General features: G+C 42.0%; 1 protein-coding gene across 3 annotated transcripts in view; it reads left to right on the forward strand.

Annotated features, from left to right (window-relative positions):
- The window catches only part of ptprua (protein tyrosine phosphatase receptor type Ua), a 353,612-nt gene that overhangs the window by 190,329 nt on the left and 135,708 nt on the right, over positions 1-27,575 (forward strand). For all 3 annotated transcript variants that reach the window (XM_067426694.1, XM_067426695.1, XM_067426696.1), the window contains exon 5: positions 25,726-25,841. In XM_067426694.1, the coding sequence (XP_067282795.1) occupies positions 25,726-25,841 (116 nt within the window). The remainder of the gene's footprint in view (positions 1-25,725; positions 25,842-27,575) is intronic.

The following is a 27,575-nucleotide window of genomic DNA, read 5'->3' on the forward strand; positions in this document are numbered from 1 at the left end:
CTTTTGATCTGAATAGCCATCATGAAAGACAATTATCCACTGACACTTTGCCTTCCATTTCTCTTGGTCTTGCTCACGTCCACTTCCTGCGGCTGACCTTTTGTCCAGATATCACTCCATCTCTCTGTCCCAGCGTTTGCTGTCTCAGATTTATTTATTTTCTGGGGGAGAAGAAAGAAAAAAGGCCTCTCTCTTTGGCTTTTGTGCCCTGTGTGCCGCTATGTAATCTGTTGCTTCACTCAGGTGTGAATAAGAGCGAATCTCCTGTGTCCATCTCTCTGCTGTTATTTTTCTCTCTTCTCACTCTTTCTGTGTCCTCACTCACCTGCTGACCTACACTCCATTAGCTCTGCTGGAAGTGTGTGTTAGTGGACACCGCATAATTCTGCTCCAGTAGTTGGGACTGGTGCGCTCGAAGCCACGGCCCACTGTGAGCCTCACTACCTGCTGACTTCTGGGAAATGCAGTGCAGTCATGCTGACAGGAATGCTGGAAAAAAAGGAGATTGTATACGGATGGGGATCATGCTGTTGAATTGTGAGACTCAGTTTGTGGGCTGCTTTAATTTGATGGAGTCGACTGTAGGCATCCTGCATTTCAATTTTGCACCCCACAGCAAGAACGTAATTGCAAATGCTCCAGAAACAGTAAGACAAAGACTTTTCCCAAGTTTGTAAACCCTGTATTGAGCTTTTACATATATTTAAAGAGGCAATTTTTCTGCCCCCCCCAAAAAAAATTTCTATTACTAGAACTTATACTTAGGGTTAATGATTTGAACAAGCTCTCTAGCTCTAAACCACTTGGGCGCATAACCACCCCAAAAATCACCTTTTAAGATTAAATATGTATAATTACATTTTTCTGGTTTTGTCAGCAAATCAAGTTCTCTTTGACACCTGGGCTGCATTTCCCATAAGTATCATGAGCTAAGTTGATCGTAGAAAACATTAGTAACAATGGTTTTCACAATCTACTTGGACTCACAGTGCTTTTGGGAAATGCAGCCCTGCACAGTTTAAAGCTCTCTGTTCAAAATGCTGTTTTAAAGCCAATAAAAGCTTTATTATTGCATTTGAAAAATACCCAGAGGCTCTGGAATGCACAAGAACCTTACAGCAGGTTACTGTACAATTTCTTGCTACACATTTGAAAAACTTTCCTGGAATCTGTAATAGCAGTAAAATCCTTGCCACATGCCTAGACTTCAATAATGTAGACAGGGCTCTAAGTGATCAGCACCACGGACAGCTCCACTTAGAGCAACTGCACTGGATTGACATCACAATTCTCTTTGAGTGTGGCGAGGCGAATCTAAGTGCAGGAACATTTACTGACAAAACTAGAAGTGAAAAACAAGGAAGTCATATCCCCCATCAATGCAAACGTACAGCGACTGATAAACAACGAGTGGAACACAGACACTAAAAATAAACAAAATAAACAAGGTAACAAGGTGGCGTAACAGATAGGAAACACATGGAGAACTAAGGACTGTGGTAAGAGGTAAGAGTGAAAGAGGACCTGGAGAATGAAAGGGAGCAATGCAAGGCAAAGGACCACGGTGGAACAAGCTGGCCGGGTGGCCAGAGTTGCGCAGGTGGAGCAGGCTCATGGGCTGGAGCCGTCTCAGGACTCTGGACAAGGGTTGGAGCCGTCTTGGGACTCTGGACAAGGGTTTGAGCCGTCTCAGGACCCTGAACAAGGGCTGGAGCCCTCCACGGCAGATCTGAAAAGACTGGCAAAACTTTAACAGAAGGAACAGAAGGTTAGTATTGGCTCCTAAGGCCAAAGAGAGACAGGCCGGGAATTCAAAATGTGTCTCCTTAGTCATGACAGGGCTGGCAGAATGTTCAGGAGAGATAGTCATTTCTAAATGGATAAGGAGTTCATAAGCACTCTTTATGTGTGCATCTGGACATAAACTAACGTCAGGGGGCACATAAAGTTAAACAGCCTCATTAGCCAAAACGGAGCCATAAGGGGACACAGATACATCAGAAATGCACTCCATGACCTAAACTGAGCTGTCAGGGAACACAGAAAGTTGAGAAACGGTACCCGCAACCAAAACAGCGGCAACTGCGAGCTCAGAGGATTCAAAAACAGTGTCAGCAAACAAATCCGAGGCATCAGGAAACAGGGAGAGTTCAGGAACAACGTCCATGGCCATAACAGAGGCCTCAGAGATCACATGAGTTTCCAAAACAGTGCTCTTAGCAGAAACAGAAATATCTGGGAACAAACAGAATTCAGAAAAACCTGCCACCGCTGCCTCGGAGTAAATAACGTTTGGTGACGTGTGTGCAGCCCAAACACACAAAAAGGCTGTAGCCATTACAGGGAGACCTCCGAGTCAAGCGGCGCTGCAACCGAGGAACTAGAGAACACCGAAATTGCCATGCTTGAGTGTGTAGCAGCCGGTGGGCTTTAGTGCGCAGCAGCCGGCGGGCTTGACTGCACAGCAAGTGGCGGGCTTGAGTGTGTAGCCGCCTCGATATTACAAAGCACAGCGGTTGATGAAGGTCTTGGGACGCTAGCTCCTCTTGCTGAAGTCAACAGTGGATCGTCCACACTGGACACCAATCCTCTCCACCCCCTGATGGATCCAATGGTAACAGTGTCGCTGAATGATGCTGCGGGCTGCAGTGGACATCGCCCAAAACAATGTTTTAAGTGTGGCTCCTCCTCCACTTCGCCCTTGGTGAAGGAAGATCCACACAGTTGCAACCCGTTCCAAAAACAGTCTCTTGGAGTGGATTCATCCAAGTGAGCGAGATAGCAGAATGACAAATACTCCTTCACATAACATTCTATTGACCGCCCATCCTAAAAACAGCACAAAGAGCACTCAGGGGGTCCTGACATGATCCTGCTAGATCCATTTTTCGTAATTTTTTTTTTTTTTTTTTTGTGGTCAATTTGAATTTCATAGACATTTTAAACATTCATATCATGTATATAAACTGAAAATCCTGTACCTGTAAGCATGAAAGGTCGCTGCGTATCCAAATCCATGACATATGAGCATTCAACTTGTTCACCGATGAAAAAGTGCAACTCATTCTCATTCCCAAGGCATCAAAATCAGAAGCATGGTCAAGTGCCTTTCGTGTCGCAATGAACACGCTAAAGGTGTCCCTAGGCATCACTATATCGATGCTTTATAAATCTCAATTGTTTGCCTAATGTGTCAGATCATGACGCGTTTAATTATTTGCATTTGTAAAAGCAGACATGATTTTATAAATATTTATAGGCTACTTTTATATTTTGGAGCAACTAACCCTATACTAACTCCTATAGCCTAGAAATCTAGACGCACCCTAGCGGCAGCAAATCTAATCTACCCGCGAGTGTCGTCTAGCAACTCTCAATACCCTTCTGAGCTGTAATCGCCTAACTCTTGTCGGGCCAATCACATCGTGTATAGAGTCGGTGGGCGGGGCCATAATGACGACGGCCGAGTTGCGTTTGCGTGCTTCTAGTAAACACAGAAACTGGCGAACTGTGGTCTTTCGAATCAACTTTGACCACGACTCTGGAAGACTTGGAGTTAAGCTTTTCTCTGAGAAAAGAACAAAGAATGGCACTGAAGTCATTCTTAGAAGGGGAGATGTGTTCGGAGTTTTGCCGACCGGATACGGCGAATGTTTAATCTATCAACAAGCTCCGCTTCCCCTTCGTTGCTCTGGTTGGTTGAAGCGCTATCCTATCGCGTGTAGAGGGAGTTTGAAAGTCATCCCACCCCTTGGATTGAGCCCTGACAATGGTGAGTTTCCAGACCAAACATCTTGATGTGGGTCTGGCTTGTCAGGCTACAACTCCTACCCACTTCTCAACCAAATAAAAAACATAACAGAAAAATAAAGTACAGTCACAGGTATTTATTGCAAAAACTGATAAAAACTGTATAAAAGTAATAACTCATGTTGCATTCCAAGTCTCTTGAAGTCATACAATATATTTTTAGTAAAGAACAGAGCAGATTTTGAAGAACAGAACAGATTTTGAATTAATGCTCCTTCAAAAGATACACAAGACTCTTTAGCTTGATGCGATCAGTCACAAAAGACACGAGAGCCAATGGTATTTTACAATCAATGCTGACGTTATGAAACAATTGGTCATAATTCTGTTAGGGGTTAACAGCTTATGACCCAGGACCAGTAGTGAAGAAATTAAGACAGAGTCAGGATTGCAATTAATTAAACGAAAAATTTACTTAGAATAATTTGCAGTTTCAAAAGCAGAAGCCAGCTTCAAGTCTCACAAGGAGTTCGTAGGCCGCGCTCCCTCTCTCACCGTCTCGTTGCCTCGCCCTATCGTACATACAATTGTCCCAACAGTAATACCGTTTTCAAGGTCTTATCCACGTCATTACTGCAATGTGGATGGTTCTGATTGGCTCAGAGACAATGCACAGTCATGGTATATTTCCACTCATGTCAGTTAATCTGATGCACGTTTCCACTGACGTGTCACTTGTTGACGCTTTCACCCAAGAATTAGGCCCGTAGTGACCTTCCAGATCTGGAGCAGGCGCCAGCTTGCCCAGAACAACAAGTCCACCCATCTCTTAGGGTGCCCATTGAACACCATTCTCAACACTGATCTGTAACATAGAATATTGCGCACATACACAGATACACAGTCTCTCCAAGGTTGGAGCTGATTAAGCTCCAGTTCTAACCAGTTCTTACCAAAACATACTGATAACATGTGCTTTCTTTTAGTGAGAGGGACACACAATAGTACAGGCAATATTCATCTTGAGTCTTTAGTGTTTCAGTAAAAGGAAATATAAAAGGAATAAAACAATAAATTAAATGAAAGAAATCGAATCCATATTCCATCTCTGGAAGCCGGGCTAAGTGAGTAAACCCTGTTACTGCACTCCTGACATGTTAGGGGTGTGTGATACCTCCAAAATCCAAACACATGACCTTGTTGCCAGTGTTTAGTGACACATCACACATCTCTAGGCCAGACCCTCAGTCACTCCTCAGAGACCAAATACACACTTTAGAAAACAAGAAACTAAAAGCAAAATCATAACTGGATAGAATCATTATAATAATATAGGTAATATAGGAAGATAAATATTAATTAAAGTTTTGATTATGAAGTTAATTAGGAGATAAATATATACAGGTATATTGAAGCGGCAGTGGATTTCAGAATCCCCCCTTCAATACATATGAGAACCAATGCAATTTCACTCTGAATTCTGACATAACGTTTCTTCGGGCAACACGTTTTTAAATTTGAATGTCTGCATGATCTTGAGACGCTGATCGCTTTAGGGGATTTTCTTCACACAAATCAATCGTTTGGCCTTGGGACACTTGGAATATTTCTACTTTTTAAATAAATTGTGCATGCAGTTGTATCTGCCTGTTATTTCCTGTATCTTATATCATACAGTACTCAAATGGGTAGTTTTAGAGATGGGATGGGGTTGGGTTACATGTTCAAACGTGTTCATGTAAATAGCGTAAATACAATGATGCGTGCTGAGAATCACACACCAACATGCCATACTGGCAAAATCATAGCCCAATGTATAATTTTATCATGACGATAACATTCACATGTCCAACTCATTGAAATCAATGAAGCACCCTACATGTTGAAAAATTATGATAAGGGGGACCTTTAGCGTCTTCATTGTGATGAGGAAGGCACCTAACCATTGTGGCGAGGTGGGCGAGAGACATGTTAGGAGCGAGCAAGACTGGTGTGCCACGCAGGAAATGCTCATTCTCAAACACACACCGGCCTTGATCTTTCCTTGAGTCCTTTCACGAGGGAGCCTGGAGGCATATAAGTTGCCAAAACCTGGGAGGAAGGAAGGACATTCTGTCGGAGAGACCTCACTGCTGAGGGGAGCATGGAAGAAAGAATATCACGAAGGGCTGCCCGAGGCAGTGGTGCTGGAGCAAGTGATGAACGGTGGGAGTTGCGAGGGAACGAGGGAACCCTGGGTCTGCGAGGGCTGATAGGGGTATGTGGCGAGGTTTGAGCGAGAGACATGGGAGGAGCAAATGAGAGTTTTCAAGTCTTGAGTTCTCTCATGAGGGAGCCTGGAGACATATAAGGATGAGCGACACCAGTGAAGGACAAGAGAGGGCCAGCCCTTGACTTTTACGTTGTGCTTTGTTTACGTTTATAATGCGTGTGCAGCCTTTACTTTCTGTTTGTTTATTTATTAAAGTCTTTTAAATGTTTTCCAGTTCCCGCCTCCTCCTTCCCATATATAAGAACCCTGTTACAACCATTGTTTAGATTTTGATGCCTTGGGAGTGAGAACGGGTTGAAAAGAGGGATAAATTACCACAAAATATTACACCACTGCACCGCCTCTCCTGTAGTGAAAATACCAGTAAGCAGGAGAGGACGCTAACTGTGTAAATGCACCTTGACTACCAAAACATTTCACAATCAACAAAAAGAGACTTTTTTATTGTTTTTAATAACAAATACATCTAAATGTGTTACCTGACATGAGCATTTAAGTCCACCAGTAAAAAAAGGTGCTAATTTTCTCATCTTGAGTGAGCTAGGCAGCAATGTGATAGGATGACAATCAGCACGTTTTGTGTTGGATGCAGTGTTTTTTTTTAAACACTCATTCAACATAAAATGACACAAAATGAGTTAAAATAGCCCTAACACAATTTTTTTTTTTTTTTTTTTTAAAACATCATGTGTGAGAGTGTAATTACATATTGTAGTTATAAAAGTACATGATTACAACAAACTAACTCTAAACAAAACCTTAACTCTAAACGTAACCATATTTAAATACACATTAAAGGGATAGTTTAGCGAAAATCATTTACTCGCAAAAAATAAACAAAATACTCATTGGACAAACTCAATTAAATTGAGGGCAGGTTTCATCCAATATCTATCTATCTATCTATCTATCTATCTATCTATCTATCTATCTATCTATCTATCTATCTATCTATCTATCTATCTATCTATCCATCCATCCATCCATCCATCCATCCATCCATCCATCCATCCATCCATCCATCCATCCATCCATCCATCCATCCATCCATCCATCCATCCATCCATCCATGATTAGCATCAATGCCCATGTGCCCACTCTTAAGCTTTGTGTTACCACAGAATTAAACAAACATTACAGAAACTCCTCTTAATGTCCACCATAACTGAGCATTAAACACTGAAATAAACTAACAACATATTTCCCTTTACTGAAAAACACATAAAATAACACTTTAATCCCTAAATTGACCCCCCCCCCCCCCAATGGAGTTCCTTACAAAGCATGCTGGGAACAGATCCACTGCCCAGTTAGCTATTTGTTGTGGCAAAAATTAACTCTGTTGCATCACTGAATAAGAGACAAACCTTTGCCAATTGTCTTTATAAAGATTTATTTTCTTCCAAGAAAAGTCAGAGTGATAACTGCAGACTATACAATTGAGTTCCCTTTTAAACCCCTTTACAAGCTCAGCATCTCTGCACTCCTCCTGTAATTTTACACACATACTCAAATAGCCTCATATGTCTTTCATCCTGATGCTTGGACATTCAAAATTAGATGTACTGTTGATTTTAACAGTCAGGCATAGCAAACAGAAAACACATGCATAATGATTTAGAAGTAATTTTCATTTATGATTTTTTTTTTTTTTTTTATCCACAATTTCCCCTTAGTATCATCCATTGATAAATCAGAAAATTTAAAACAATAAAATATATAGATAATAGTAGTAAAAACACATTCAAGTGATCACATCTTATGCTCTTCTCTCTTGAATTTGTGAAAGAATAAATATAATTCTTAGGCTGTTTTTGTTGGTATATGATCCCTTTCACCCTTCAAACAAGTTATACATCTGAGGCTTCTCAAATGCTTTCCAGATTAAAAAGTAAGACAAATCCTTTTTTTTTTTTTCATTCATTCATTTCATTTATTCCAGGCAATGGCACAAAAAGTACAAGGTAGACAAATTATAGTTTAAGCCATATCGTGCAAGGAAAACAAACAACAAAACAAAACAGAATATAAAGTATTCAAATACATGTAATTTAATACATACTTTGTTCGGTTGCATTCATGGTAAATATGCTGTTATAAATAGTTAGTAAAGTTAGTTAAAGATGTTAGTTATTATTATTTTTTAACACAAATTAATTAAGTAAAATTCAGTTTTAAGTTCTTATGTTGATTGAACTAACTAAGTAAGTAAAATAATTTGACAAAATTAGATATGTTTAAGTAAAGTGAACATAATTTAAATGTGTCATATCTGTGAAGGGCCTGAATCATTTTATGCTAGTCAATGGGGGCGAGATCTGCTTGGTTACAAACATTCTTCAAAATATCTTCCTTTGTGTACTGCAGAACAAAGACATTTATACAGGTTTGGAACAATTTGATGGTGAGTAAACACAGACAGAATTTTCACTTTTGTACCTTCAGCTGGCTGTGCATTACTGTGCTGAGTATAATCCACATTAATGAATGATAGAGGGTATTTCTGAGAAATGAAAAGCTATTGAGGCATATTTTCAAAAGTCTGTCTCGTCCAAGAACCTCTGCTTTTCTTTGAGAAACTAACCCAGTGGCCCTTACCTCAAAAAAAGAAAAAAAGAAAAAAAAACTCACCTCAAGCAACAAGCATTTGTCGTCTTGAATGACAATGGAGTGAAGAACCTGTCCGAGGGTCAGGGTGAAAGACTGTCACCATGGAGACAGGTTTCCCAAAAGCAGCCGATCACTGTGGTCCTCTGCAAATGGAGCCGCCCAACAGATATCTGTTCACACACACACACTTTTACAAAGGCTGTGTCATAGTCAGACACATAAGTATACATTATCAGACAGCCCAACCTCAGGCGTTCACACCTCCCCTTTTCAACCCTTTTTTATGGTTGTGTTTTCGACAACAAAATCTGTCAAATTTAGCTTGGTTAAGCCTGGGACACAATAGGGACACTTAACTAATTTTAAAACCTTGGGAGACCACAGACACAAAGACAGATTCTGCAAATGTTAACATTATAATCCTCTAACACACACACACTAGATGATTCAACCTGACCTTGAGACCACATCCACCTGTCGACTGTAGTAACGCTTTCATAGTGGATTTCCTAATTCCTAATTCCTATCATACACCCTGCGCACTATGATGTGAGGCATGACGCAAGTGTTTTTTTGCTAGTTTCAGCCCGAGGCAGTTATCATTTTCACGCGCAGCACCACGTTGTTTAAATAGCAAATGCACTCACGTCTATCTGTTCTGTGTTCAGGTGCATTGCTGCCGTTTTGCTATTTTTAAGGCAACTGAAAACGATTGCACCATTGACCAACAACCTGGTCTAAAGTCAATAGCGCAATATAGCTTTTCATTTTTCTTATTTAAAGGACAACTCCGGCGAATTTTTAAGTTTATCTTGACCGTTATATCTTTGTGAGTACAGTCTATAGAAGAAGAAAAAAATAAACCGGATTGGTGCTTGCAACACGAAGCTATTACAGTTAATGCTCAGAGCCCCCCTCAGCTAAAACGGCAGCTTTGGGGGCATAGCGTAAAGGGTGTCTTTGTGCCTCTTAACAGACACAAAATGCAATTAAAATGTCTGTCCAGCATGAACAGGTCCCTCACACGACAACGAGATGCGTTTAGCCACTTAGCCATTGTTTAAATTCACCTGTTTTAGCCGGCTATCTGTGTCTCGCGCTGAAGTCCCATGCAAAGCGTGCATCTTCATTCAAATGCGCTAACGGTTACTCCATTGTTGTTCTATGTATAACGTTACACTAGTCTGACGTGCAAAACAGTTTTGCTTGCTACTGCTAATGTTTAGTTGCATACAATAGTCCATAAACTTAATCATGTCATCATAAACCACAAGTAAACACACACAAATGTTGACAGACCACTAAATACAGTCCATACCACAGAGACGGACGTCCTGATGTTGTTGCTTCTCCTGTTCAATTTATTTCAGCCTCCGGATCTGATTCTGGATCATATCTGTATTAGTTGAAGCTGGGTAGCGTTTTCTTCTCCACGCCTGAGGACGTCACCACTTTGTGTGCGCTCATCATTCTTTAGCTCCGCCCACACGATACGCCTCCAGGCACTCGTTTTTTCTCTCTGAAAGACTCTGTATGCAGCCTATATTTTTTTTATAAATATAATAAAACTAAAGACTTTTCGGAGATATGAAGGATGCAATACTACTCTATAGGTACTCAAGACTGACATGAGATTGACTGAAAGTGTTTCACCCCCCCCTTTAAAAAAGGGCCCAAGATATCACAGAAACTGGCATGATCAAATGTGACTTCAGAAGAAAAACAATTTCAAGAGATGAAAAAAGAAAGAGATTTGATTTGGGATCGGCGAGGCTCCAGCTTGATTAGGTGCTGTAAAACAATCATAATGATGACACCATACAATTGAGGATTAGTTGGTTGCAACAAGCCTTGAATCGGGCCCAAAATCGTGTGTGGACAGAATTTATAGCATGGATTAACAAAACAAAATGCCTGAATTCATTTTAGAATGGACTGGCTCATTCTTGTTTTGCATGAACATTAGTTAATATTATATATATATATATATATATATATATATATATATATATATATATATATATATATATATATATATATATATATATATATATATATATATATATATATATATAAAATGCATATATTTATAACCTAATTCCAAATGTATTTGTTAATCCCCGCCAGCATTTTTTAAAAGTTGCCGGTCACTGCCTATGGAGGACCAAACCTGCAGAAATTAAAAATAAATAAATGAATGATTGAATAAATAAGTAAATTAATTAATCAATCAATAAATATACACATATGCAAATGAATAAACATATAAATAGATAAATAAATGTGATAATAGGAAAATAAATAAAAAGCTATTGCATGGGTCAAAGTGCTGGAAACACTGATAAGTTGTTTGGTGTCTGTGAAAGAACTATTCAGCCGTCATTTACTGATAACTCTTCTCTATCGCTTAGCTCAGATGGTCTGAGTATGATGATTCTGTGCGCGAGCTCTTGACCATGATGCACTGAAGCTACAAAAGGACCGCCCTCCTCATTTCCATTTTAATTTCTGCAGGGTTGGTTCCCCATAACTGCCATCATTTTTTTTATCATTTTCACAAAAATGTCATGGCCCTCAGAATATTTAGTTTTACGAATATCTGAACATGTAATATATCAAAAGACAGAATAGATCCTCTGCTTTTAAACAAACAAATCAACATTTGAATGTTGGTACACTCTAAAAAATGCTGGGTTAAAAACAACCCAAGTTGGGTTGTAAATGCACTAACCCAACAATTGAGTTGTTTTAACCCAATAGTTGAGTTGTTTTAACCCAGTGGTTGAGTTGTTTTAACCCAGTGGTTGGGTTAAATGTTGCTTAAGACAACCCAATTGCTGGGTAAGAACAACTCAACCATTGGGTTAAAACAACCCAATTGTTGGGTTGGTGCATTTTCAACCCAACTTGGGTTGTTTTTAACCCAGCATTTTTTAGAGTGTAAGTTTTATGAAAGAAGCAACATTTTGAGCAAAAAGCTGAGAAAAACATGATTTTGTCAAAGACTATATTTAGATTATATTTAGATCGGATTTAGAATAACGACCCAAAAAATAAACGGAGTAGATCGATTCCATCAACACCCCTAATGCTTGCACAGTCCTATAGCTCGTCCTGGGTTGACATTTCATTCAGTAACATTAGGCAGTTTTGATATGCTGGTATATGCTAATGTTGGTGATCCCGTTATTTTACATATGATTACATGACATTGCATGTTTCTGCTTCTTCTATACCTGTGTTTTGATCTGGATTTTTTTTTTTTTTTAGTCTTTCAAAAGATTGATAAAGCTCTTTTGATTTTTTTTTTCTTCTCACAACTGACAGAAAAAGAATAGATACATTTTTAAGATATAAAAATACCAGTAAGCCATTTTGTTGACATGTAAGAACAAAGTTATAAAACAAGAACAACTGTATCACAGAGAAGATGTGCAATGACTCCATGACTTTGTGCAAAGGTCAGTTAGGTTTATACAAATATATTCAATTGAATATTAGTTAGATAAATGTCATATGGGAAAACATTGATGAAAAAATGTGTGACATTTGTTAACAATGACTTTGTTTACTCACAATATTGTGGTTTACATAACGATTAAGATGTGTGCATTCAGTCTGTAAAGAAAATATGTTATTACTGCATTAATGAAGACACTACAGGCAGTCCTTTTTTAAGATTCTGGGTTATCTTGCTTCCATAACAGGTCTCCTTTTAGTGGAAAGAAAACGTCTCAGGTTACGTATGTAACCATGGTTCCCTGAGAGGGAACGAGACGCTGCGTCGAAACGCTAGGGGACCCCTCTGCGTGCCACGTCATGAAGCACTTGTGTAATCAGTCCAATAGCGGGACGATACGTCAAGGGCAGGTGACGTCATCGACCAGGAAGCTATAAAGCATGCCCGGACCAAACAGTCACTAGCTTCTGAAAAAGTCGAACAAGTCGATCACAGGCATGCCGGGAGTATGGCATCTCGACGCAGCGTCTCGTTCCCTCTCAGGGAACCATGGTTACATACGTAACCTGAGACGTTCCCTATCTCGAGGGAACTTCGAGCTGCGTCGAAACGCTAGGGGACCTCAATACCCACGTCGCCAGAGTCCCAAATGTCTGTTTGTGTGATTTAACCCAGAAACACCCGGGACCCCGGAGTAGAGGCTACGTCCAGATTGTAAAACCTCACAAATGTATGCGGAGAGGACCACCCAGCCGCATCACAAACCTCTGACAGTGAAACTCCCGAAATAAGAGCCATAGAGGCAGCCATACTCCTAGTAGAGTGGGCGCGGACCCTCATAGGTGAAGGATGTCCGACCGACTCATAAGCGAGCGAAATAGCCTCGACTATCCACTTGCTAAGCGTCTGCTTTGAAGCCGGTTTTCCCTTATTGGAGGACCCAAAACATACAAACAACTGTTCTGACTTTCGCCACAGGGCAGCTCTGTGGACATATGCATCTAGGGCCCTGACCGGACATAGCAGATTTAGCTTCTCTTGGTCTTGACTAGTGAACGGAGGCGGACAGAAAGCCTGCAGCATTACTGGTCCCGGCACGTTGGTCGGGACCTTGGGAACATATCCTTCCCTCGGGAAGAGAAATGCTTTCACCATTCCTGGTGCAAATTCAAGGCAAGAAGGTGCTACTGATAGAGCCTGTAGGTCTCCTACTCTTTTCAGTGATGAAATCGCTAGGAGAAACACTGTTTTTAGTGTGAGGAACTTTTCTGACACTTCCTCTAACGGCTCGAAGGGAGCCGACATAAGGCCTTCCAGCACTATGGCCAGGTCCCAAGTCGGCACCCTGGAGCGTGCCGCAGGTCTGAGCCTCAAGGTACCACGGAGGAAACGCGTGACCCACGGGTGTCTCCCTAATGATGCGTTATCTAATGGATTATGATAAGCAGATATCGCCGACACATACACTTTCAGAGTCGACGGGGATAACCCTGCGGAGAATTTTTCTTGCAAGAACTCGAGAACTGAACCGACCGGGCAGTTAACAGGGTCCAAAGTCTGGTGCGTACACCAGGCGACAAAAACTCTCCATTTGAGTGCGTAAAGTCTCCTTGTGGATGGTGCTCTGGAGTGCAACATGGTCTCTATCACCTCAGTCGATAGACCCGTGTTTATGAACTGGGCCCCCTCAGGGGCCAAGCCCACAGTTTCCACAGTTCCGGGCGCGGGTGCAGTACTGACCCCCCGGCCTGTGAAAGAAGATCCCTCCTGACTGGGATTTCCCAGGGAGGACCCTCTAGGAGAGACATGATGTCTGAGAGCCATACTCGGCCCGGCCAGAACGGGGCTACCAATAAGAGCTGAAGCCCGTCCCGGCGGACTCTCTCCAGCATTCCTGGGAGCAACGCCAGAGGGGGAAAGGCGTACAGACGCAGCCTCGGCCACGTCTGTACCATTGCGTCCAGCCCCAGTGGGGCTGGATGTGTGAGGGAAAAGAATGCTGGACAATGTGTCGTCTCTCGAGACGCAAACAGATCCACCTGGGCTCGCCCAAAGCGGATCCACAGCTCCTCCACCACCTCGGGGTGGAGCCTCCATTCCCCCGGCACCACTCCCTGCCTCGACAGGGAGTCTGCCGCTACATTCAGGACCCCCGGGATGTACATCGCCCTGAGCGAGAGTATCTTGCCTTGGGCCCATATCAGAATGTGATGCGTGAGCTTCCACAACCGACGCGATCTCAATCCCCCCTGGTGATTTATATACGAGACCACCGAAGTGTTGTCTGACCGAACTAACACATGGCGGCCCCGTAGGTCTGGGAGGAAGTGTTTGAGTGCTTGAAACACAGCCATCAGCTCCAGCTGGTTTATGTGCCAGGAGAGCTGATGGCCCCTCCACAGACCTTGGGCCGAGCGGCCACTCATGACCGCTCCCCAGCCAGTTAGGGAGGCATCCGTCGTTAGCATTACGCGACGACAAGGAGCCCCCAGAACTGGACCTTGGGAAAGGAACCAAGGATCTTTCCACTTCACCAAGGCACGTAGGCAGCGCCGCGTGACCTTGATTAGGCGAAAAGGGTTTCCCCTCGGGGAGAACCCCTTGGTCCTGAGCCACCACTGCAAGGGTCTCATGTACAGCAGGCCAAAAGGTATCACGTTGGACGCTGCTGCCATCAAACCCAACACTCTTTGAAAGTGTTTGACAGTGAGTGACTGGCCTAGCTTTATCTGGTTGACGGTATTCAGGATCGTTTTTACCCTGGGCGGAGATAGCCGAGCCGACATCGTTCTCGTGTCCCAAACTACCCCCAGAAAAGTAATGCTCTGCTGTGGCGCCAACATACTTTTCTTTTCGTTCAACCTTAGCCCCAACACCTTCATGTGGGCGAGAACAGCATCTCGATGCTGAACCGCCAGTTGTTTCGACTGTGCTAACACTAGCCAATCGTCGATGTAATTTAGCACGCGGATGCCCTGGAGTCGCAGCGGAGCCAGAGCTGCATCCACGCACTTCGTGAAAGTGCGGGGCGATAAAGCTAGACCGAATGGCAGCACTCGATATTGGTACGCTTTTCCCCCAAAAGCGAACCTGAGGAACTGTCTGTGCTGCGGAAGGATGGAGATGTGGAAGTACGCATCTTTTAAATCTATCGTGACACACCAGTCCTCGGACCTGATGTGACACACGATCTGTTTTATCGTGAGCATTTTGAATTTTAATCTTTTTACTGCTCTGTTTAGATGACGCAGATCTAAGATAGGCCTTAACCCCCCATCCTTCTTCGGAACTATGAAGTACCGGCTGTAAAACCCCGACTCTCTGCAGTGGGGAGGGACCCGTTCTATAGCCTCTTTTCGCAGAAGAGTCTGTACCTCTTGTTCCATTACCAGAGCCTGCTCGGGGCTTACTACCGTGGCAGTAACCTCGTTGAACACGGGCGGGTGTAACCCGAATTGAATTCTGTACCCTTTTTCTATTGTACGCAGGACCCATTCTGAGACATTCGGCAGAAGTTTCCACGCTGCCAGAAAATCTACTAAGGGAACCAGCCTCTCGAGGCTGGTCTCTGGATTTTCCTGTGTGGTCAGCCCGGTGTCCTGTAACGGATAACCGGCAGGTAGCAACCGAACTGACCGCCCAGGGGCCCTCCCGAGAGGGCGCGAACATCCCCAAGCCGCTACGTTTCCGGGCGGACATGGAGATATGCGTTCGCTGGGGACCGCCGCGCCCTGAAGCACCAATGGTGGCAGGGTTGGCAGACCGGCCCCCCGATGGCACCGGGAAAGAGCGGGCGCCTCGGCGAGCCGCACTTTCCCGGAGGGGACTGCCATCGGAAGCCCTGCGCTCTTGGCGTCAGGACTTCTTAGCCGAGGCCTTCCTAGCGATAAGGACGGTCCTCAGATCCGTCCTACCGCGGGAAGGTCCCGGCTGAGCGCGTCGCCCGGACCCCCGTTCTCTCTGCGGGGGGGCCCGAGCGGCCACGCTCTGTTTCTGTTGCGCTCGATGCGCTGCGGAGGAGGACGTACTCGGCTGGGGCTGCCCCCGCCCGGCAGCCCCTGGGGGATATGATTTGCGGGGGAGAAATTTTGAGAACGCCGCCGCCTGCTTCCTGGCCTCCTGGTAACGGTCGACGACTGTTGTTACAGCGTCACCAAAGAGGCCAGTAGGCGAGACGGGCGAATCCATCAGAAACTTCTTATCCCTTTCTTTTATATCTGATAGATTTAACCATAAATGTCTCTCCGCGGCCACCAGGGCTGCCATAGAGCGGCCGATGGATCTGGCCGTCTCCCTGGTGGCACGAAGAGACAAATCTGCCGCCCGTCTAATTTCGGCGATCGTTTCTCTCCCCACTTCCTCAGTTTCTTCATTTATATCCCCCAATAAATCTGCCTGATATGCTTGCAGGACAGCCACCGTATGTAAACAGGCGGCCGCCTGCCCGGCTGCCGAGTACGCCCTGCCCACCAGCGCTGATGTTGTTCTTACGGGCTTGGTGGGCAGCTGCGGGGCTTGCAGCGACGATGCTGACTCGGGGGAGAGATAGCTCGCGAGCGTCTCTTCCACCCGCGGCATCGCCGCATAACCATGAGCCTTCAACCCGTTTATATTTGAATATTCAGATGTTGACGGGTTGAAAACTCGGGCTGACGCTGGTTTAGCCCAGGACCTCGACACCTCGGTGTGAAGGTCCGGGAAAAATGGCAAGCCCCGCTTAGGAGGTTGTGTATATGAGGGCAGAAATCTTTCATCTAGCCTGCTTGTGTGCTTTTGTGACTCATAACGCTCGGCCGGCCAGTCTAAACTTAATCTGGCAACGGCGCGAGTGACAACCTCCATTAGCTCCTCCTGTGCGTGTGTGTGTAATGGTGGAAGTAGTTCGTCAGTTTCATTTACGCTTACAACATCCAGTTCCTCGGAACTGGAGTGCTGCAGCTGATCTTGTGCCTCAGCGCGAGCGGAAGAAACCGCAGAGCGTGCTTCCAACTCGCGAGCTGAGGCTTGAGATCCAGCGGGTAAGGGCAGAGATAGGGGATCACCCGTCTCTAACCCCGCCACCAGATCTAACTGCGATCCCCAAGACGCGAGCCTTCGCTGTGCCTCGGCAGCAGCGGGACCCGAGCCCTGAGGACCGCGAGCCAAAGCACTCTCCTCGAAGAGTGCCCGGCGTGATCTTAATGTACGCATTGGGAGACTCTCGCAATGCTCGCAGCCAACCCCCTCGAGAGCTGACTGGGCATGCTCGAGCCCCAAACACATAACGCACAGGTCGTGTGTATCTCCACCCGTGATGTAACGAGGGCAGGGAGGAACACAACGCCTGAACTGACTAGACATTCTCTTTTCTCTTTTGACACACACACAATAAATGGACATACAATATCACACAGAGCGCTTGTGAAGACACAGAAGCTAGTGACTGTTTGGTCCGGGCATGCTTTATAGCTTCCTGGTCGATGACGTCACCCGCCCGTGACGTATCGTCCCGCTATTGGACTGATTACACAAGTGCTTCATGACGTGGCACGCAGAGGCGTCCCCTAGCGTTTCGACGCAGCTCGAAGTTCCCTCGAGATAGGGAACATCTAGCAGTTTACTTTATTTAAATCTTTAGATTTGAATTATAATACATATCTTTGAAGGCGGTTTTCTGAAATTTTCCAATATTATCTATATTATATAAAGGCTTTTACAGAAGGTTTTGTTCATATAGCATTTGCTATATGAAATAGTAAAGTAAATAGCATTTTTTTTAGTTTAAATATATGGTGCTTTTTTCTGATTGTTAACATTATTTTCTGATTTATGAGTTATAAAAAAGAGGTATCCAAAATCATCCCTATAAAAACCTTATTCTCTAATACAGTATGTCAACTAAATAATTTTGAACCTGGCTTAATCCAATGTTCAGATTTATGTTCTGGAAATGTGTGTGCATATGTGAATATTTAATTAAATTCAGTTATATTATAGTGCATTATTTAAAAACAAACAAAACAATTGTCTTAATGTACTGTGATTAATCAACTGGGGAAATATGGTGATGGATAGTAGTAGTATTTATTTATTTACTGTAGTTATTTTGGTCCAACAGTTTTGTTGAAATTGTATAAACATTTTTTATTTATTTTTTACATATGAATCCAACATGAAAACAAAGCTATATTTATTTGGCAAACAGAAAAAAGAAAAGAAAAAAGGAGTATGGATTATGGGAGGATTCCATTAAGCAGTTTCAGATTCACAGATCAGTGGCCAGATTTAGGTTGTCAGTGAACTATAGAGACATTGTGACAAAAACAGCCCATTGTGTTTACCCAGAATCCTGTGCTCTTGCCAAAGGCAGTGCTGTGAGGCTTTTGCTCAGATACCACACAACTAGAGCAAAATTGTGCCGCTGGAGTCACAACCAGAGAAGCCAGGCTTCTCTGTCCTACATTTCCCTTGTTTGCTTTACGGATATTTTCTAAATTGACTAGATGGTGGGTTGTCCGAATGTCTGAACAACTATTCAGCCTCAGGGAAAAGTTCGGGTTCATGTATCATGTCAACAAGACACAAATCGTTTCTCAAAGAACTTTCACATAGCAGGTGTTCTTCCATTCAAAAAGAGAAGGATGGAGGTCAGTTGGAATGTACAGGAATTTGAGTCATGTTTTTAAAACGTTTACCTTGGTCATGTCAAGAGATGATAGAAACAATAGTAAGATGGTCAAAATATGTTGATGAAAACACTGATTTGATTGTTGTTGTGTCTTGTATTTCACCAGTTGTGTAATATTTCTATAAGTTGTAATAATCTATAAATGTTCAACTTTTTCACTCTAATGTTTCTGAAAGTAAAGATCTAGATGATGTCTTAACCTTTATTTGTATGATGGGTAAGTAACATAATCACAAAGCAAGATACCTTCATTTCAAACCTAAATGCAAAGTATTTGCTTATGATTTACAATTATTATTATCATCTCTTCAAAAAAAAAAAAAATCCCCTCCGATAAAAAAAAGCTTTGAAAACATCCTGTATTATTGTAATTTTTTTTTATTTTCTGTATCCCCACATGTTTATGTTCATCGATCTGTATTGTTTCTTTTTGTATAAATAAATAAATAAATAAATAGATAGATAAATAAATAGACAGACAGACAGACAGACAGACAGACAGACAGATAGACAGATAGATAGATAGATAGATAGATAGATAGATAGATAGATAGATAGATAGATAGATAGATAGATAGATAGATAGATAGATAGATAGATAAAACCGTGTAAAGTAGTGAATGTATAGCTTGTATGACAGTGTAAATTTTCTGTCCCCTCAAAATAACTCAACACACAGACATTGATTTCTAAACCACTGGCAACAAAAGTGAGTTCATCCCTAAGTGAAAATGTCCAAACTGGGCCCAATTAGCCATTTTCCCTCCCTGGTGTCATGTGACTTGTTAGTGTTTCAAGGTCTCAGGTTTGAATTGGGGAGCAGGTGTGTTAAGTTTGGTGTTATCGCTCTCACACTCTCTCATAATAGTCACTGGAAGTTCTCTTTGAGGATCTGAAAAAAAATGTATTGTTGGTCTAAATAAAGATAGCCTAGGGTTTAAGAAGATTGCCAACACCCTGCAATGGAACTGCAGAATGGTGGCCAAGACCATAACAGGACAGGTTCCACTCGAAGTTGAGTGCTCAGGTTGGCTTTGCAAAATAGCCGAATATGAGTTGTGCCGGCTTTGCTGCAGAGTTTGAAGGGGTGGGGGTTATCCTGTCAGTGCTCAAACTATAGACGAGTTTCCTGAGTGAAATAGCCGGGCCGCCATTATCCTTTCACTCTGCCAACGGCTTCCGGTTGTGTCTGCCAAGAACTTCCGGTTAGCGAGTTAGCCGAAAATACCCGCTGCATTTCTGGGTTTCTATTCAACATAATCAAACAGTTTATGTTTAAAAAAACTCAACAGATGTTTACTTCATCCCAAGTACAAGCAATATAAATAGTTTTTATGGTTAATATTTTCCCTTTACCTTTGTTAGATGACATTTAAGAATTGCAACCTTGTGCGGGAACGGCAGGGGTAGTTCACACTCTCACATTTAGACACAATCTCTCTCTCAAATGCATACACACACACACACACACACACACACACACACACTTGTATTACTCGTCGTGTTCTGTTATAGATTAACCCACGGGTAACGTTACATACAAACATCTTAATACAAGCATAAGATGGGCTAACGTACCTTCCAAAGCACGGCCGCTGCGTGGCTACAGAAACGTCCGGGTCCGGCGATACAGGTACAGCCTGCAGTCTCCACATCTCCCGTCTTGGTAACCAAAACCCAGGCGTTATGCACTGAATTGTTAAAGGACTGGCTTGGTTGAACATCGGCCTTTAGGTAAATTAAACTGCTCATATCGTGTAAAAGTACACAGCCCACTTTGTCTGAATGGAGGTACTGAAACGCCTCAGAGCATTTCAGGTTATTAATTGCATTCCCATCCACCGCCATATAATCAATAAAATAAGAAAAGATCTCGGATGTTGTTATGCTGGGCCATATCGACATGTTGTCCGCCCATGATGTTACCTTACTTGGATGCGGAATGGTCAAAACACCATTTTTAACGAGCTTTTCGGTCGAATGTTGCCATTCTAACGCCATTTTTACACCACTACTCAGCGCAGGCCGGAAGTTCTTGGCAGAAACAGGAAGTAAACCGGAAGTGCCCGGGAAACTCGTCTATACCCCACTCAAATTGGTTCTCGTCCCAGAAGGAAGCCTCTTCTAAAGATGATGCACAATAAAAGCCCGCAAACAGTTTGCTGAAGACAAGCAGATTGAGGACATGGATTACTAGAACCATGTCCTGAAGTCTGATGAGACCAAGATAAACTCATTTGGTTCAGATGGTGTCAAGCGTGTGTGGTAGCAACGAGGTGATGAGTACAATGTGTCTTGCTAACAGTCAAGCATGGAGGTGGGAGTGTCATGGTCTGGGGCTGCATGAGTTCTGCCGGCACTGGGGAGCTACATTTCATTGAGGGAACCATGAATATCAACATGTATTCTGACATACTGAAGCAGAGCATGATCCCCTCCCATCGGAAACTGGGCCGCAGGGCAGTATCCCAACATGATAATGACCTCAAACACACCTCCAAGAAGGCCACTGCCTTGCTAAAGAACCAAAGTGAAGGTGATGGACTGGCCAAGCATGTCTCCAGATCAAACCCTATTGAGTACCTGTGGGGAATCCTCAAACGGAAGGTGGAGGAGCGCAAGGTCTCTAACATCCACTAGATCCATGATGTGTTCATGGAGGAGTGGAAGAGGTCTCCAGTGGCAACCTTTGAAGCTCTGGTGAACTCCATATTCAAGAGGACTGAGGCAGATAAATAATGGCAGATAAATATTGTAAATAAATAATAGGCAAAATATTGACACGTTGGGCCCAATTTAGACTTTTTTACTTGAGGGTTATACTAACTTTTGTTGCCTGCTGTTTATACCTTAATGGCTGTGTGTTTTGTTATTTAGAGGGGACAGCTATTTTATATATAGTTATACATTCTGTAATCTCAATACTTTACATTGTAGCAAAGTGTTATTTCTTCAGTGTTGCCCCATGAAAAGATATAATAAAATATTTACAAAAAAATGTGACGGGTGTTTTACTTTTGTGATATACTGTGTATTTTTAAATGTTCCCTTTAAGGTTAAATTATTTTTATATTATTGCCAACCAAACAACCCCATGCAACTATAAAAAGGTTTATCAAAACACATTGCGAATGTAATCATATGAAGTTATTTTCTTCTGTTGTGGACATTTTGAACACATTATCGTAAATGTACTCACAATGTTTCCAAAAATATTATATAAAATAACAAAACACTATGTTTGGTCCATTTGTTATGGTTTGCAATTTTTTTTGAGAATTCAGTTCCAATTGGACCATCCGACCTATCTCTAGTCGGCACATATTGTTTTGCTATATTGGAGCTTGAAGTTCTGTGTCGCAAAAGCAAATGCACCCGCAAGTAGAGGAACAAAGATTTACCCTCCTCTGAAAATTGCTGCCATCATGTTTGTTTGGCACTAAGCTTAATAGTCATCCTTAAAATCAATGTTATTTTTCTCTTATATTCAATAACAGGGAATGCATCAGTGCAACCAATACACTCACATAGTATACAGCACAAAAATGGCAGTTAAGCTACCACCATCCTGCTTCAAATTATAAGTTACCTATTAAACAGTCAATAAAACATCATACAGCTCTGGCCTCGCTGCTTGCTCAGGCAGAACAAACTGAGATTTCATTGTATCCATTCACATCTGGCTTTTTTGAGTCGCTGCCATAAGAAAGCCATCATTAAACCGCGTGAACTTCACTTATTAGTGACATGTTAGCAGACTGATGCAATTATAGATGAGAGCTGGAAGGCCACTGAAGAGATGTATTGTGTGGAAGCGAACAAAGTGCTTTTCAAGAACCCGTCTAGAATTTTCTTTAGATGGTAGTTTGTGAGTGTTTTAAGAATTCAACGCTTTGCAGACTTTTCATTATTATGCTCTGAAAAATATGAAAGGCTTATAAGAATTGAACGTCTACCTCCTGTCTGGCCAGCTATTTTATTTTGCATTGGTCACGTTGCATTCACTCGGATTCACTCTAACAGAAAATAAAGCTGGCAGCACTTGTATTTTCAGCAAAGTGTCCGAGATAAGTGAAGTGCCAGTTATGTTATGGCACCGGTGCTCTTGATATCAAGAGCGAGTAATGATTTGATGCTGAGTTGACAAGCTCAGGCAGATAAGAACAAATGAGGCATTCTGTGGGCATGAAGACAAAACATGACGCTCAGAGATAAGTGATATGAATGGACTGCATAACAACTAGGGAAACGGTATAAATCATTTTTATTTAGCAATTTATTGGAAGATGGTGAGGGCTAAAAAAGATTTAAGAAGTAAATACAACAGGGAACATGCGCTGTTGGTCAGAATCAAATATTGAAAAAAATATACACCATATTGCCAACATTTTTGGGATGCCTGCCTTTACATGTACATGGACTTTAATGACATCCTATTCTTTAACTCTTCTGGGAAGACTTTCCACAAGGTTTATGAGTGTGTTTATGGGAATTTTTGACCATTTTTCTAGAAGCAAATGTGTGAGGTCAGGCACTGATTTTGGACGAGAAGGCCTGGTTCGGAGTCTCTTCTAGGGCTGTGTATTGCCAAGACTCTGGCGATACAATACGTATCACGATACAGGGGTTACGATACGATATATTGCAATATATTGCGATATTGTAAGAGAGGCAATATATTGCGATATCTCTTTTTTGTGTGTTTTTGTTTTTTATAATTTAAAAGAATAAAGAACACAACCATAATCCTAAAACACGAGACAAAGTATTTTATTTAATTAATACAGTATAATTTATATCACTAATCATATGCAATGTGCAATCTAAGTTGAGGGAAATGTAAAGTGACTGCAGGGTTCTTTGTGTAAATGTTTTAAAGGTTCACAGTATAGCAGTGGCTATTTAACAACAGAAAGTGCAGTCCATTTCATGACTGAATGACTGTTTGTTTCATATTTAACACAGTAGCCCGATCACACAGAACGCGTTTTTGCAGCGAGAGGCACCTTTTTTGAATGGATTTCGTTTGGCAGAGAGCGTTATGCGCGCTGCTTATGCGCCCTGGGCGCCTCGCGTTTAAACCGCTTGCTGCGCCTCGCGTTTTTGAAGGAGCGCTCCGAGCGCATGAAGTTGAAAAAAAGTCAACTCTGAGCGGAAAAGCGTGCAACATCATCGCGCTTATTTACTGTTGTCCAATCGAATGAATGAAGCGGCAGGTCTTCCGTTGTGTTGACCATTACATTGATTTGACTGACAGTACAGGTGATTCGGGGGTTGCCTAGAAACATTAAAGCGCAATAATCACAATAATCGAACCTGAAAAACGCATTCTGTGTGATCGGACCCTAAAGCTGTTTTCTATAAAGTCTATTGTATAAAGTGCTATTTCAAGTAACGTTACTGAACTGCAGAGCTGGTGCTTCCATATCCACATCACAATTATCTTTCGTTCTCCTGCCACCGCTGTCAGTTTTGGAGTGTGTTTATTTTGTTACTGAGAGGAAAACGTGCAGTACATTCTATCGAAACGCTTCTCAGCAGCGCGGGTGACGTCAGGATGTTAAGCGAGCTCTCTGTTTCAATGTGTTTCCCGAGTATTAGATTATAACTTGGCCTATTTTGCAAACAAAATGATTCTTGTCGATTTCCTTAGTGGCTTCTTTTTAGCTGAAGCCAACATGAGTCCACAATTCAGCTCTGTATACTGCAAGAGTGGAATAATTCTATCGTCTTGAGAGCTGGGTTTGCTAATGTAAACACTAGTGATGCACGCACTTTTACCTTGCGCTTCTCTGGCTCCGCGTCAGTTATACGTTCTGAGATAACACTGCCATCTAGCGGTTGGGTGTTATACAGTCTGTGGTTTAAACCTAACACAAAGCCACGAATCTTGGATGTAAATAAATAAATATATAAATATTGATACAGCGTTTTTGAGAATCGATACAGTATCGCCAAACATAATATCACGATATTCACGTGTATCGATATTTTCTTACACCCCTAGTCTCTTCTGTAATTCATCCCAAATGTTTTCTATCGGGTTGAGGTCAGGACTCAAGGCCAGTCAAGTTCCTCCAAACCAAACCCACTCATCATGCTTGTCTTAATGGACATTGCTTTGTGCACTGGTTCGCAGTCACAGCTGAAGGGGTCATCCCCAAAATGTTTCCACAAAGTTGGGAGCATGACATTGTATGATGGTGCATTAAAAGTTCCTTTCACTGGAACTAATGGGTCAAACCCAACCCCTGAAAACAACCCCACACCATAACCCCCCCTCCACCAAACCTTACACTTGGCAAAATGCAGTCAGGCAAGTACTGTTCTCCTTGCAACTGCCAAATCCTGACTCATCCATCGGCAGAGAAATGTGATTCAACAATTCAGAGAACAGTGGCAGAGTGCTTTACACCACTGCATCCAACACTTTGTTTTGCACTCAGTGATGTAAGGCATGTTCTGTAGCTGTTCGGCCACGTAACCCATTCCATGAAGCTCTTTACACACTCTTCTTGAGCTAATCTGAAGGCCACACAAAGTTTGGAGGTGTGTAGCTATTGACTCTGCAGAAAGTTGGTGACATCTGCGCACTGTGCGCCTCAGCATGCGCTGACCCTGCTCTGTGATTTTACATGGCCTACCACATTGTGTCTGAGTTGAGATAAATTTGTTTAAAAAAAAAAAACCTTAACAAAACCTCACAGGTTTCAATAATAAATGAATTAATAATTTAAAACGAATACAACAGAATGATGGTGTAAAGAACCCAAGAGCAGTTTATTAAAAAAATATTCCTCCAAAAAAAAAAAAAAAAAAAACAAGAAAGATGTTAAGTGGTCTCTTACTTTTTTCCAGAGCTGTATATTCATATGGGATTGCTATATGGGGAACTTCAGATCACATGCAATCTACATGTTTACAGTTTTATTTGGATAACATATTGTTACTTCTCTTTGTCCACAGATAAAGTGCCTCATTTCTCCAGACTAGGGGATGTGGAGGTGAACGCAGGGCAGAACGCCACATTTCAGTGTGTGGCAACCGGACGATCTGCTAAGACTGATCCCTTCCTGATGGAGGTTAGTGTGCATGACAGAATTTGAATTTTAATAAGCTGCTATTGCTTAATGAAGCAGCAAGCTTAGAGAAACTATATTTGGGAGGCTAAACTGCTAGAAGTCGGAAACATGTGACCTTCAGAAAAAGGAAAAGGAAAAAACTCATTAAAATTCAGTGCACTTCCTTTTTAATTAAGCAGCGGCAATTGCACTTCCCAGCCCTATTTGATGTGTAGAGGATAGTTGGAATTATTTTATTTATTAAATGTAATCTATCTCTACATAATATGCGGTGTTAATAAAATATACAAACTTCATACTTGAATAACAGTAAGTAAAATATTTCACAAAAATATTAGCACCTTTAAAACAAGACGTGTGTTTGGGAAGAAAATTGCATAAGCTGCTAAGAACTTTTTTGACACATTTTTCTGTTGTTTTAAAGGTATCATTAACTGGCTTTTTAAATTGTTTTACTGTTGTCTGAGGTCAACTTATGTTTCCATGGTTTTTACATTGAAAAACATCATAACTAATAAGTAATATGCTATTTTCTACACTGGTTTTGAGGCTCTCTCCTGAACGCTGGGTTTTGACGTCACTGGAGACTTAGAAGTAAACGCCCACGGTTAGGATTGGATAAGATTTGCATATTTAATGAGCTTTAACTCCCTTTTCAGTTTCCGGAAGGGATTGTTTTGAAAGCGGCAAACCTGAATAATTCTCTGACAAGGCTGTCAAAATGTATTTATTAAACACACACAATGATTTATCTGTCATCCACTATTGATTTATTTTTTTATTACTTGGTCCTGCGCCTGATCGGTGGATATAAGCGCAAACCACACAAACACTCGCGCTCTTCAAATATCAAGTCAAGAGAGTGAACAAGAAATTAATGTTATTTCACTATTAAAAATCCACCGGCCTGCATGCTTACGTTTTGGTAGTCTATCTGAAAAACACATAGCCCTGCGGATGTTGGGGTTTGCAAACCCCCTGATCCCGAATAAATAAGGGATTCTCCAGCCTGTGACAGCGTGCTAAGGTATTTTATGTTAGACACGTACACATATGATAAAAACAAAAACAAAAAATGTTTTACTCACATAAGTGTGTTGCACCATTCCTGTCAAATCCAGTATATAAAGTACAGCATTGCGTTTTACTCTCAATATGTCTGCAAATCCAGTGTCGGCCTGTGTCTTATTTACAAACAATTATCTTGTTATCTTTGGCATGTTTATTGCTCGTTTCGCTCGTTTAGAGTCAGTGGGTAGGGCGAACACATTTATCTGTTTCCACCTTCTATCACGTCATTGATTTGAGAGCCTCGTTTGCTGGGCCTAGTGTCTATAAAAGCTTTTCTTTGACTAACAAGGAAGTTTTCAGCTCTGAAACGTACAGGATATTCTTATGTTACCATGACCTTTTATATATCAACGGCTCAAGGGAAAGTTCATTTCTCAATGCATCATCCCTTTAAGATAAACATTGCTAAAAATATTATTTTAAGAATTTTTTGCTGTGTAGGATATTGACAAAGCTCAACCCAAAATTAATTGTATTAATATTGAAATATTAGGGCTGGTCCGAATACCATTTTTTGAGCATCGACGAATATATATATAATAATTGAGAGGTATAAATTCAAATCTCACAATTGCAAGATATATATATATATATTTTTAGTACAATGCTCTGTGGAATACTTGATTCTGAGTGGTCAATCACGCCATTTAGTGAAATATTCCC

This window comes from Pseudorasbora parva, chromosome 19 (genome assembly GCF_024679245.1).
Source record: "Pseudorasbora parva isolate DD20220531a chromosome 19, ASM2467924v1, whole genome shotgun sequence".
Taxonomy (NCBI): Eukaryota; Metazoa; Chordata; class Actinopteri; order Cypriniformes; family Gobionidae; genus Pseudorasbora; species Pseudorasbora parva.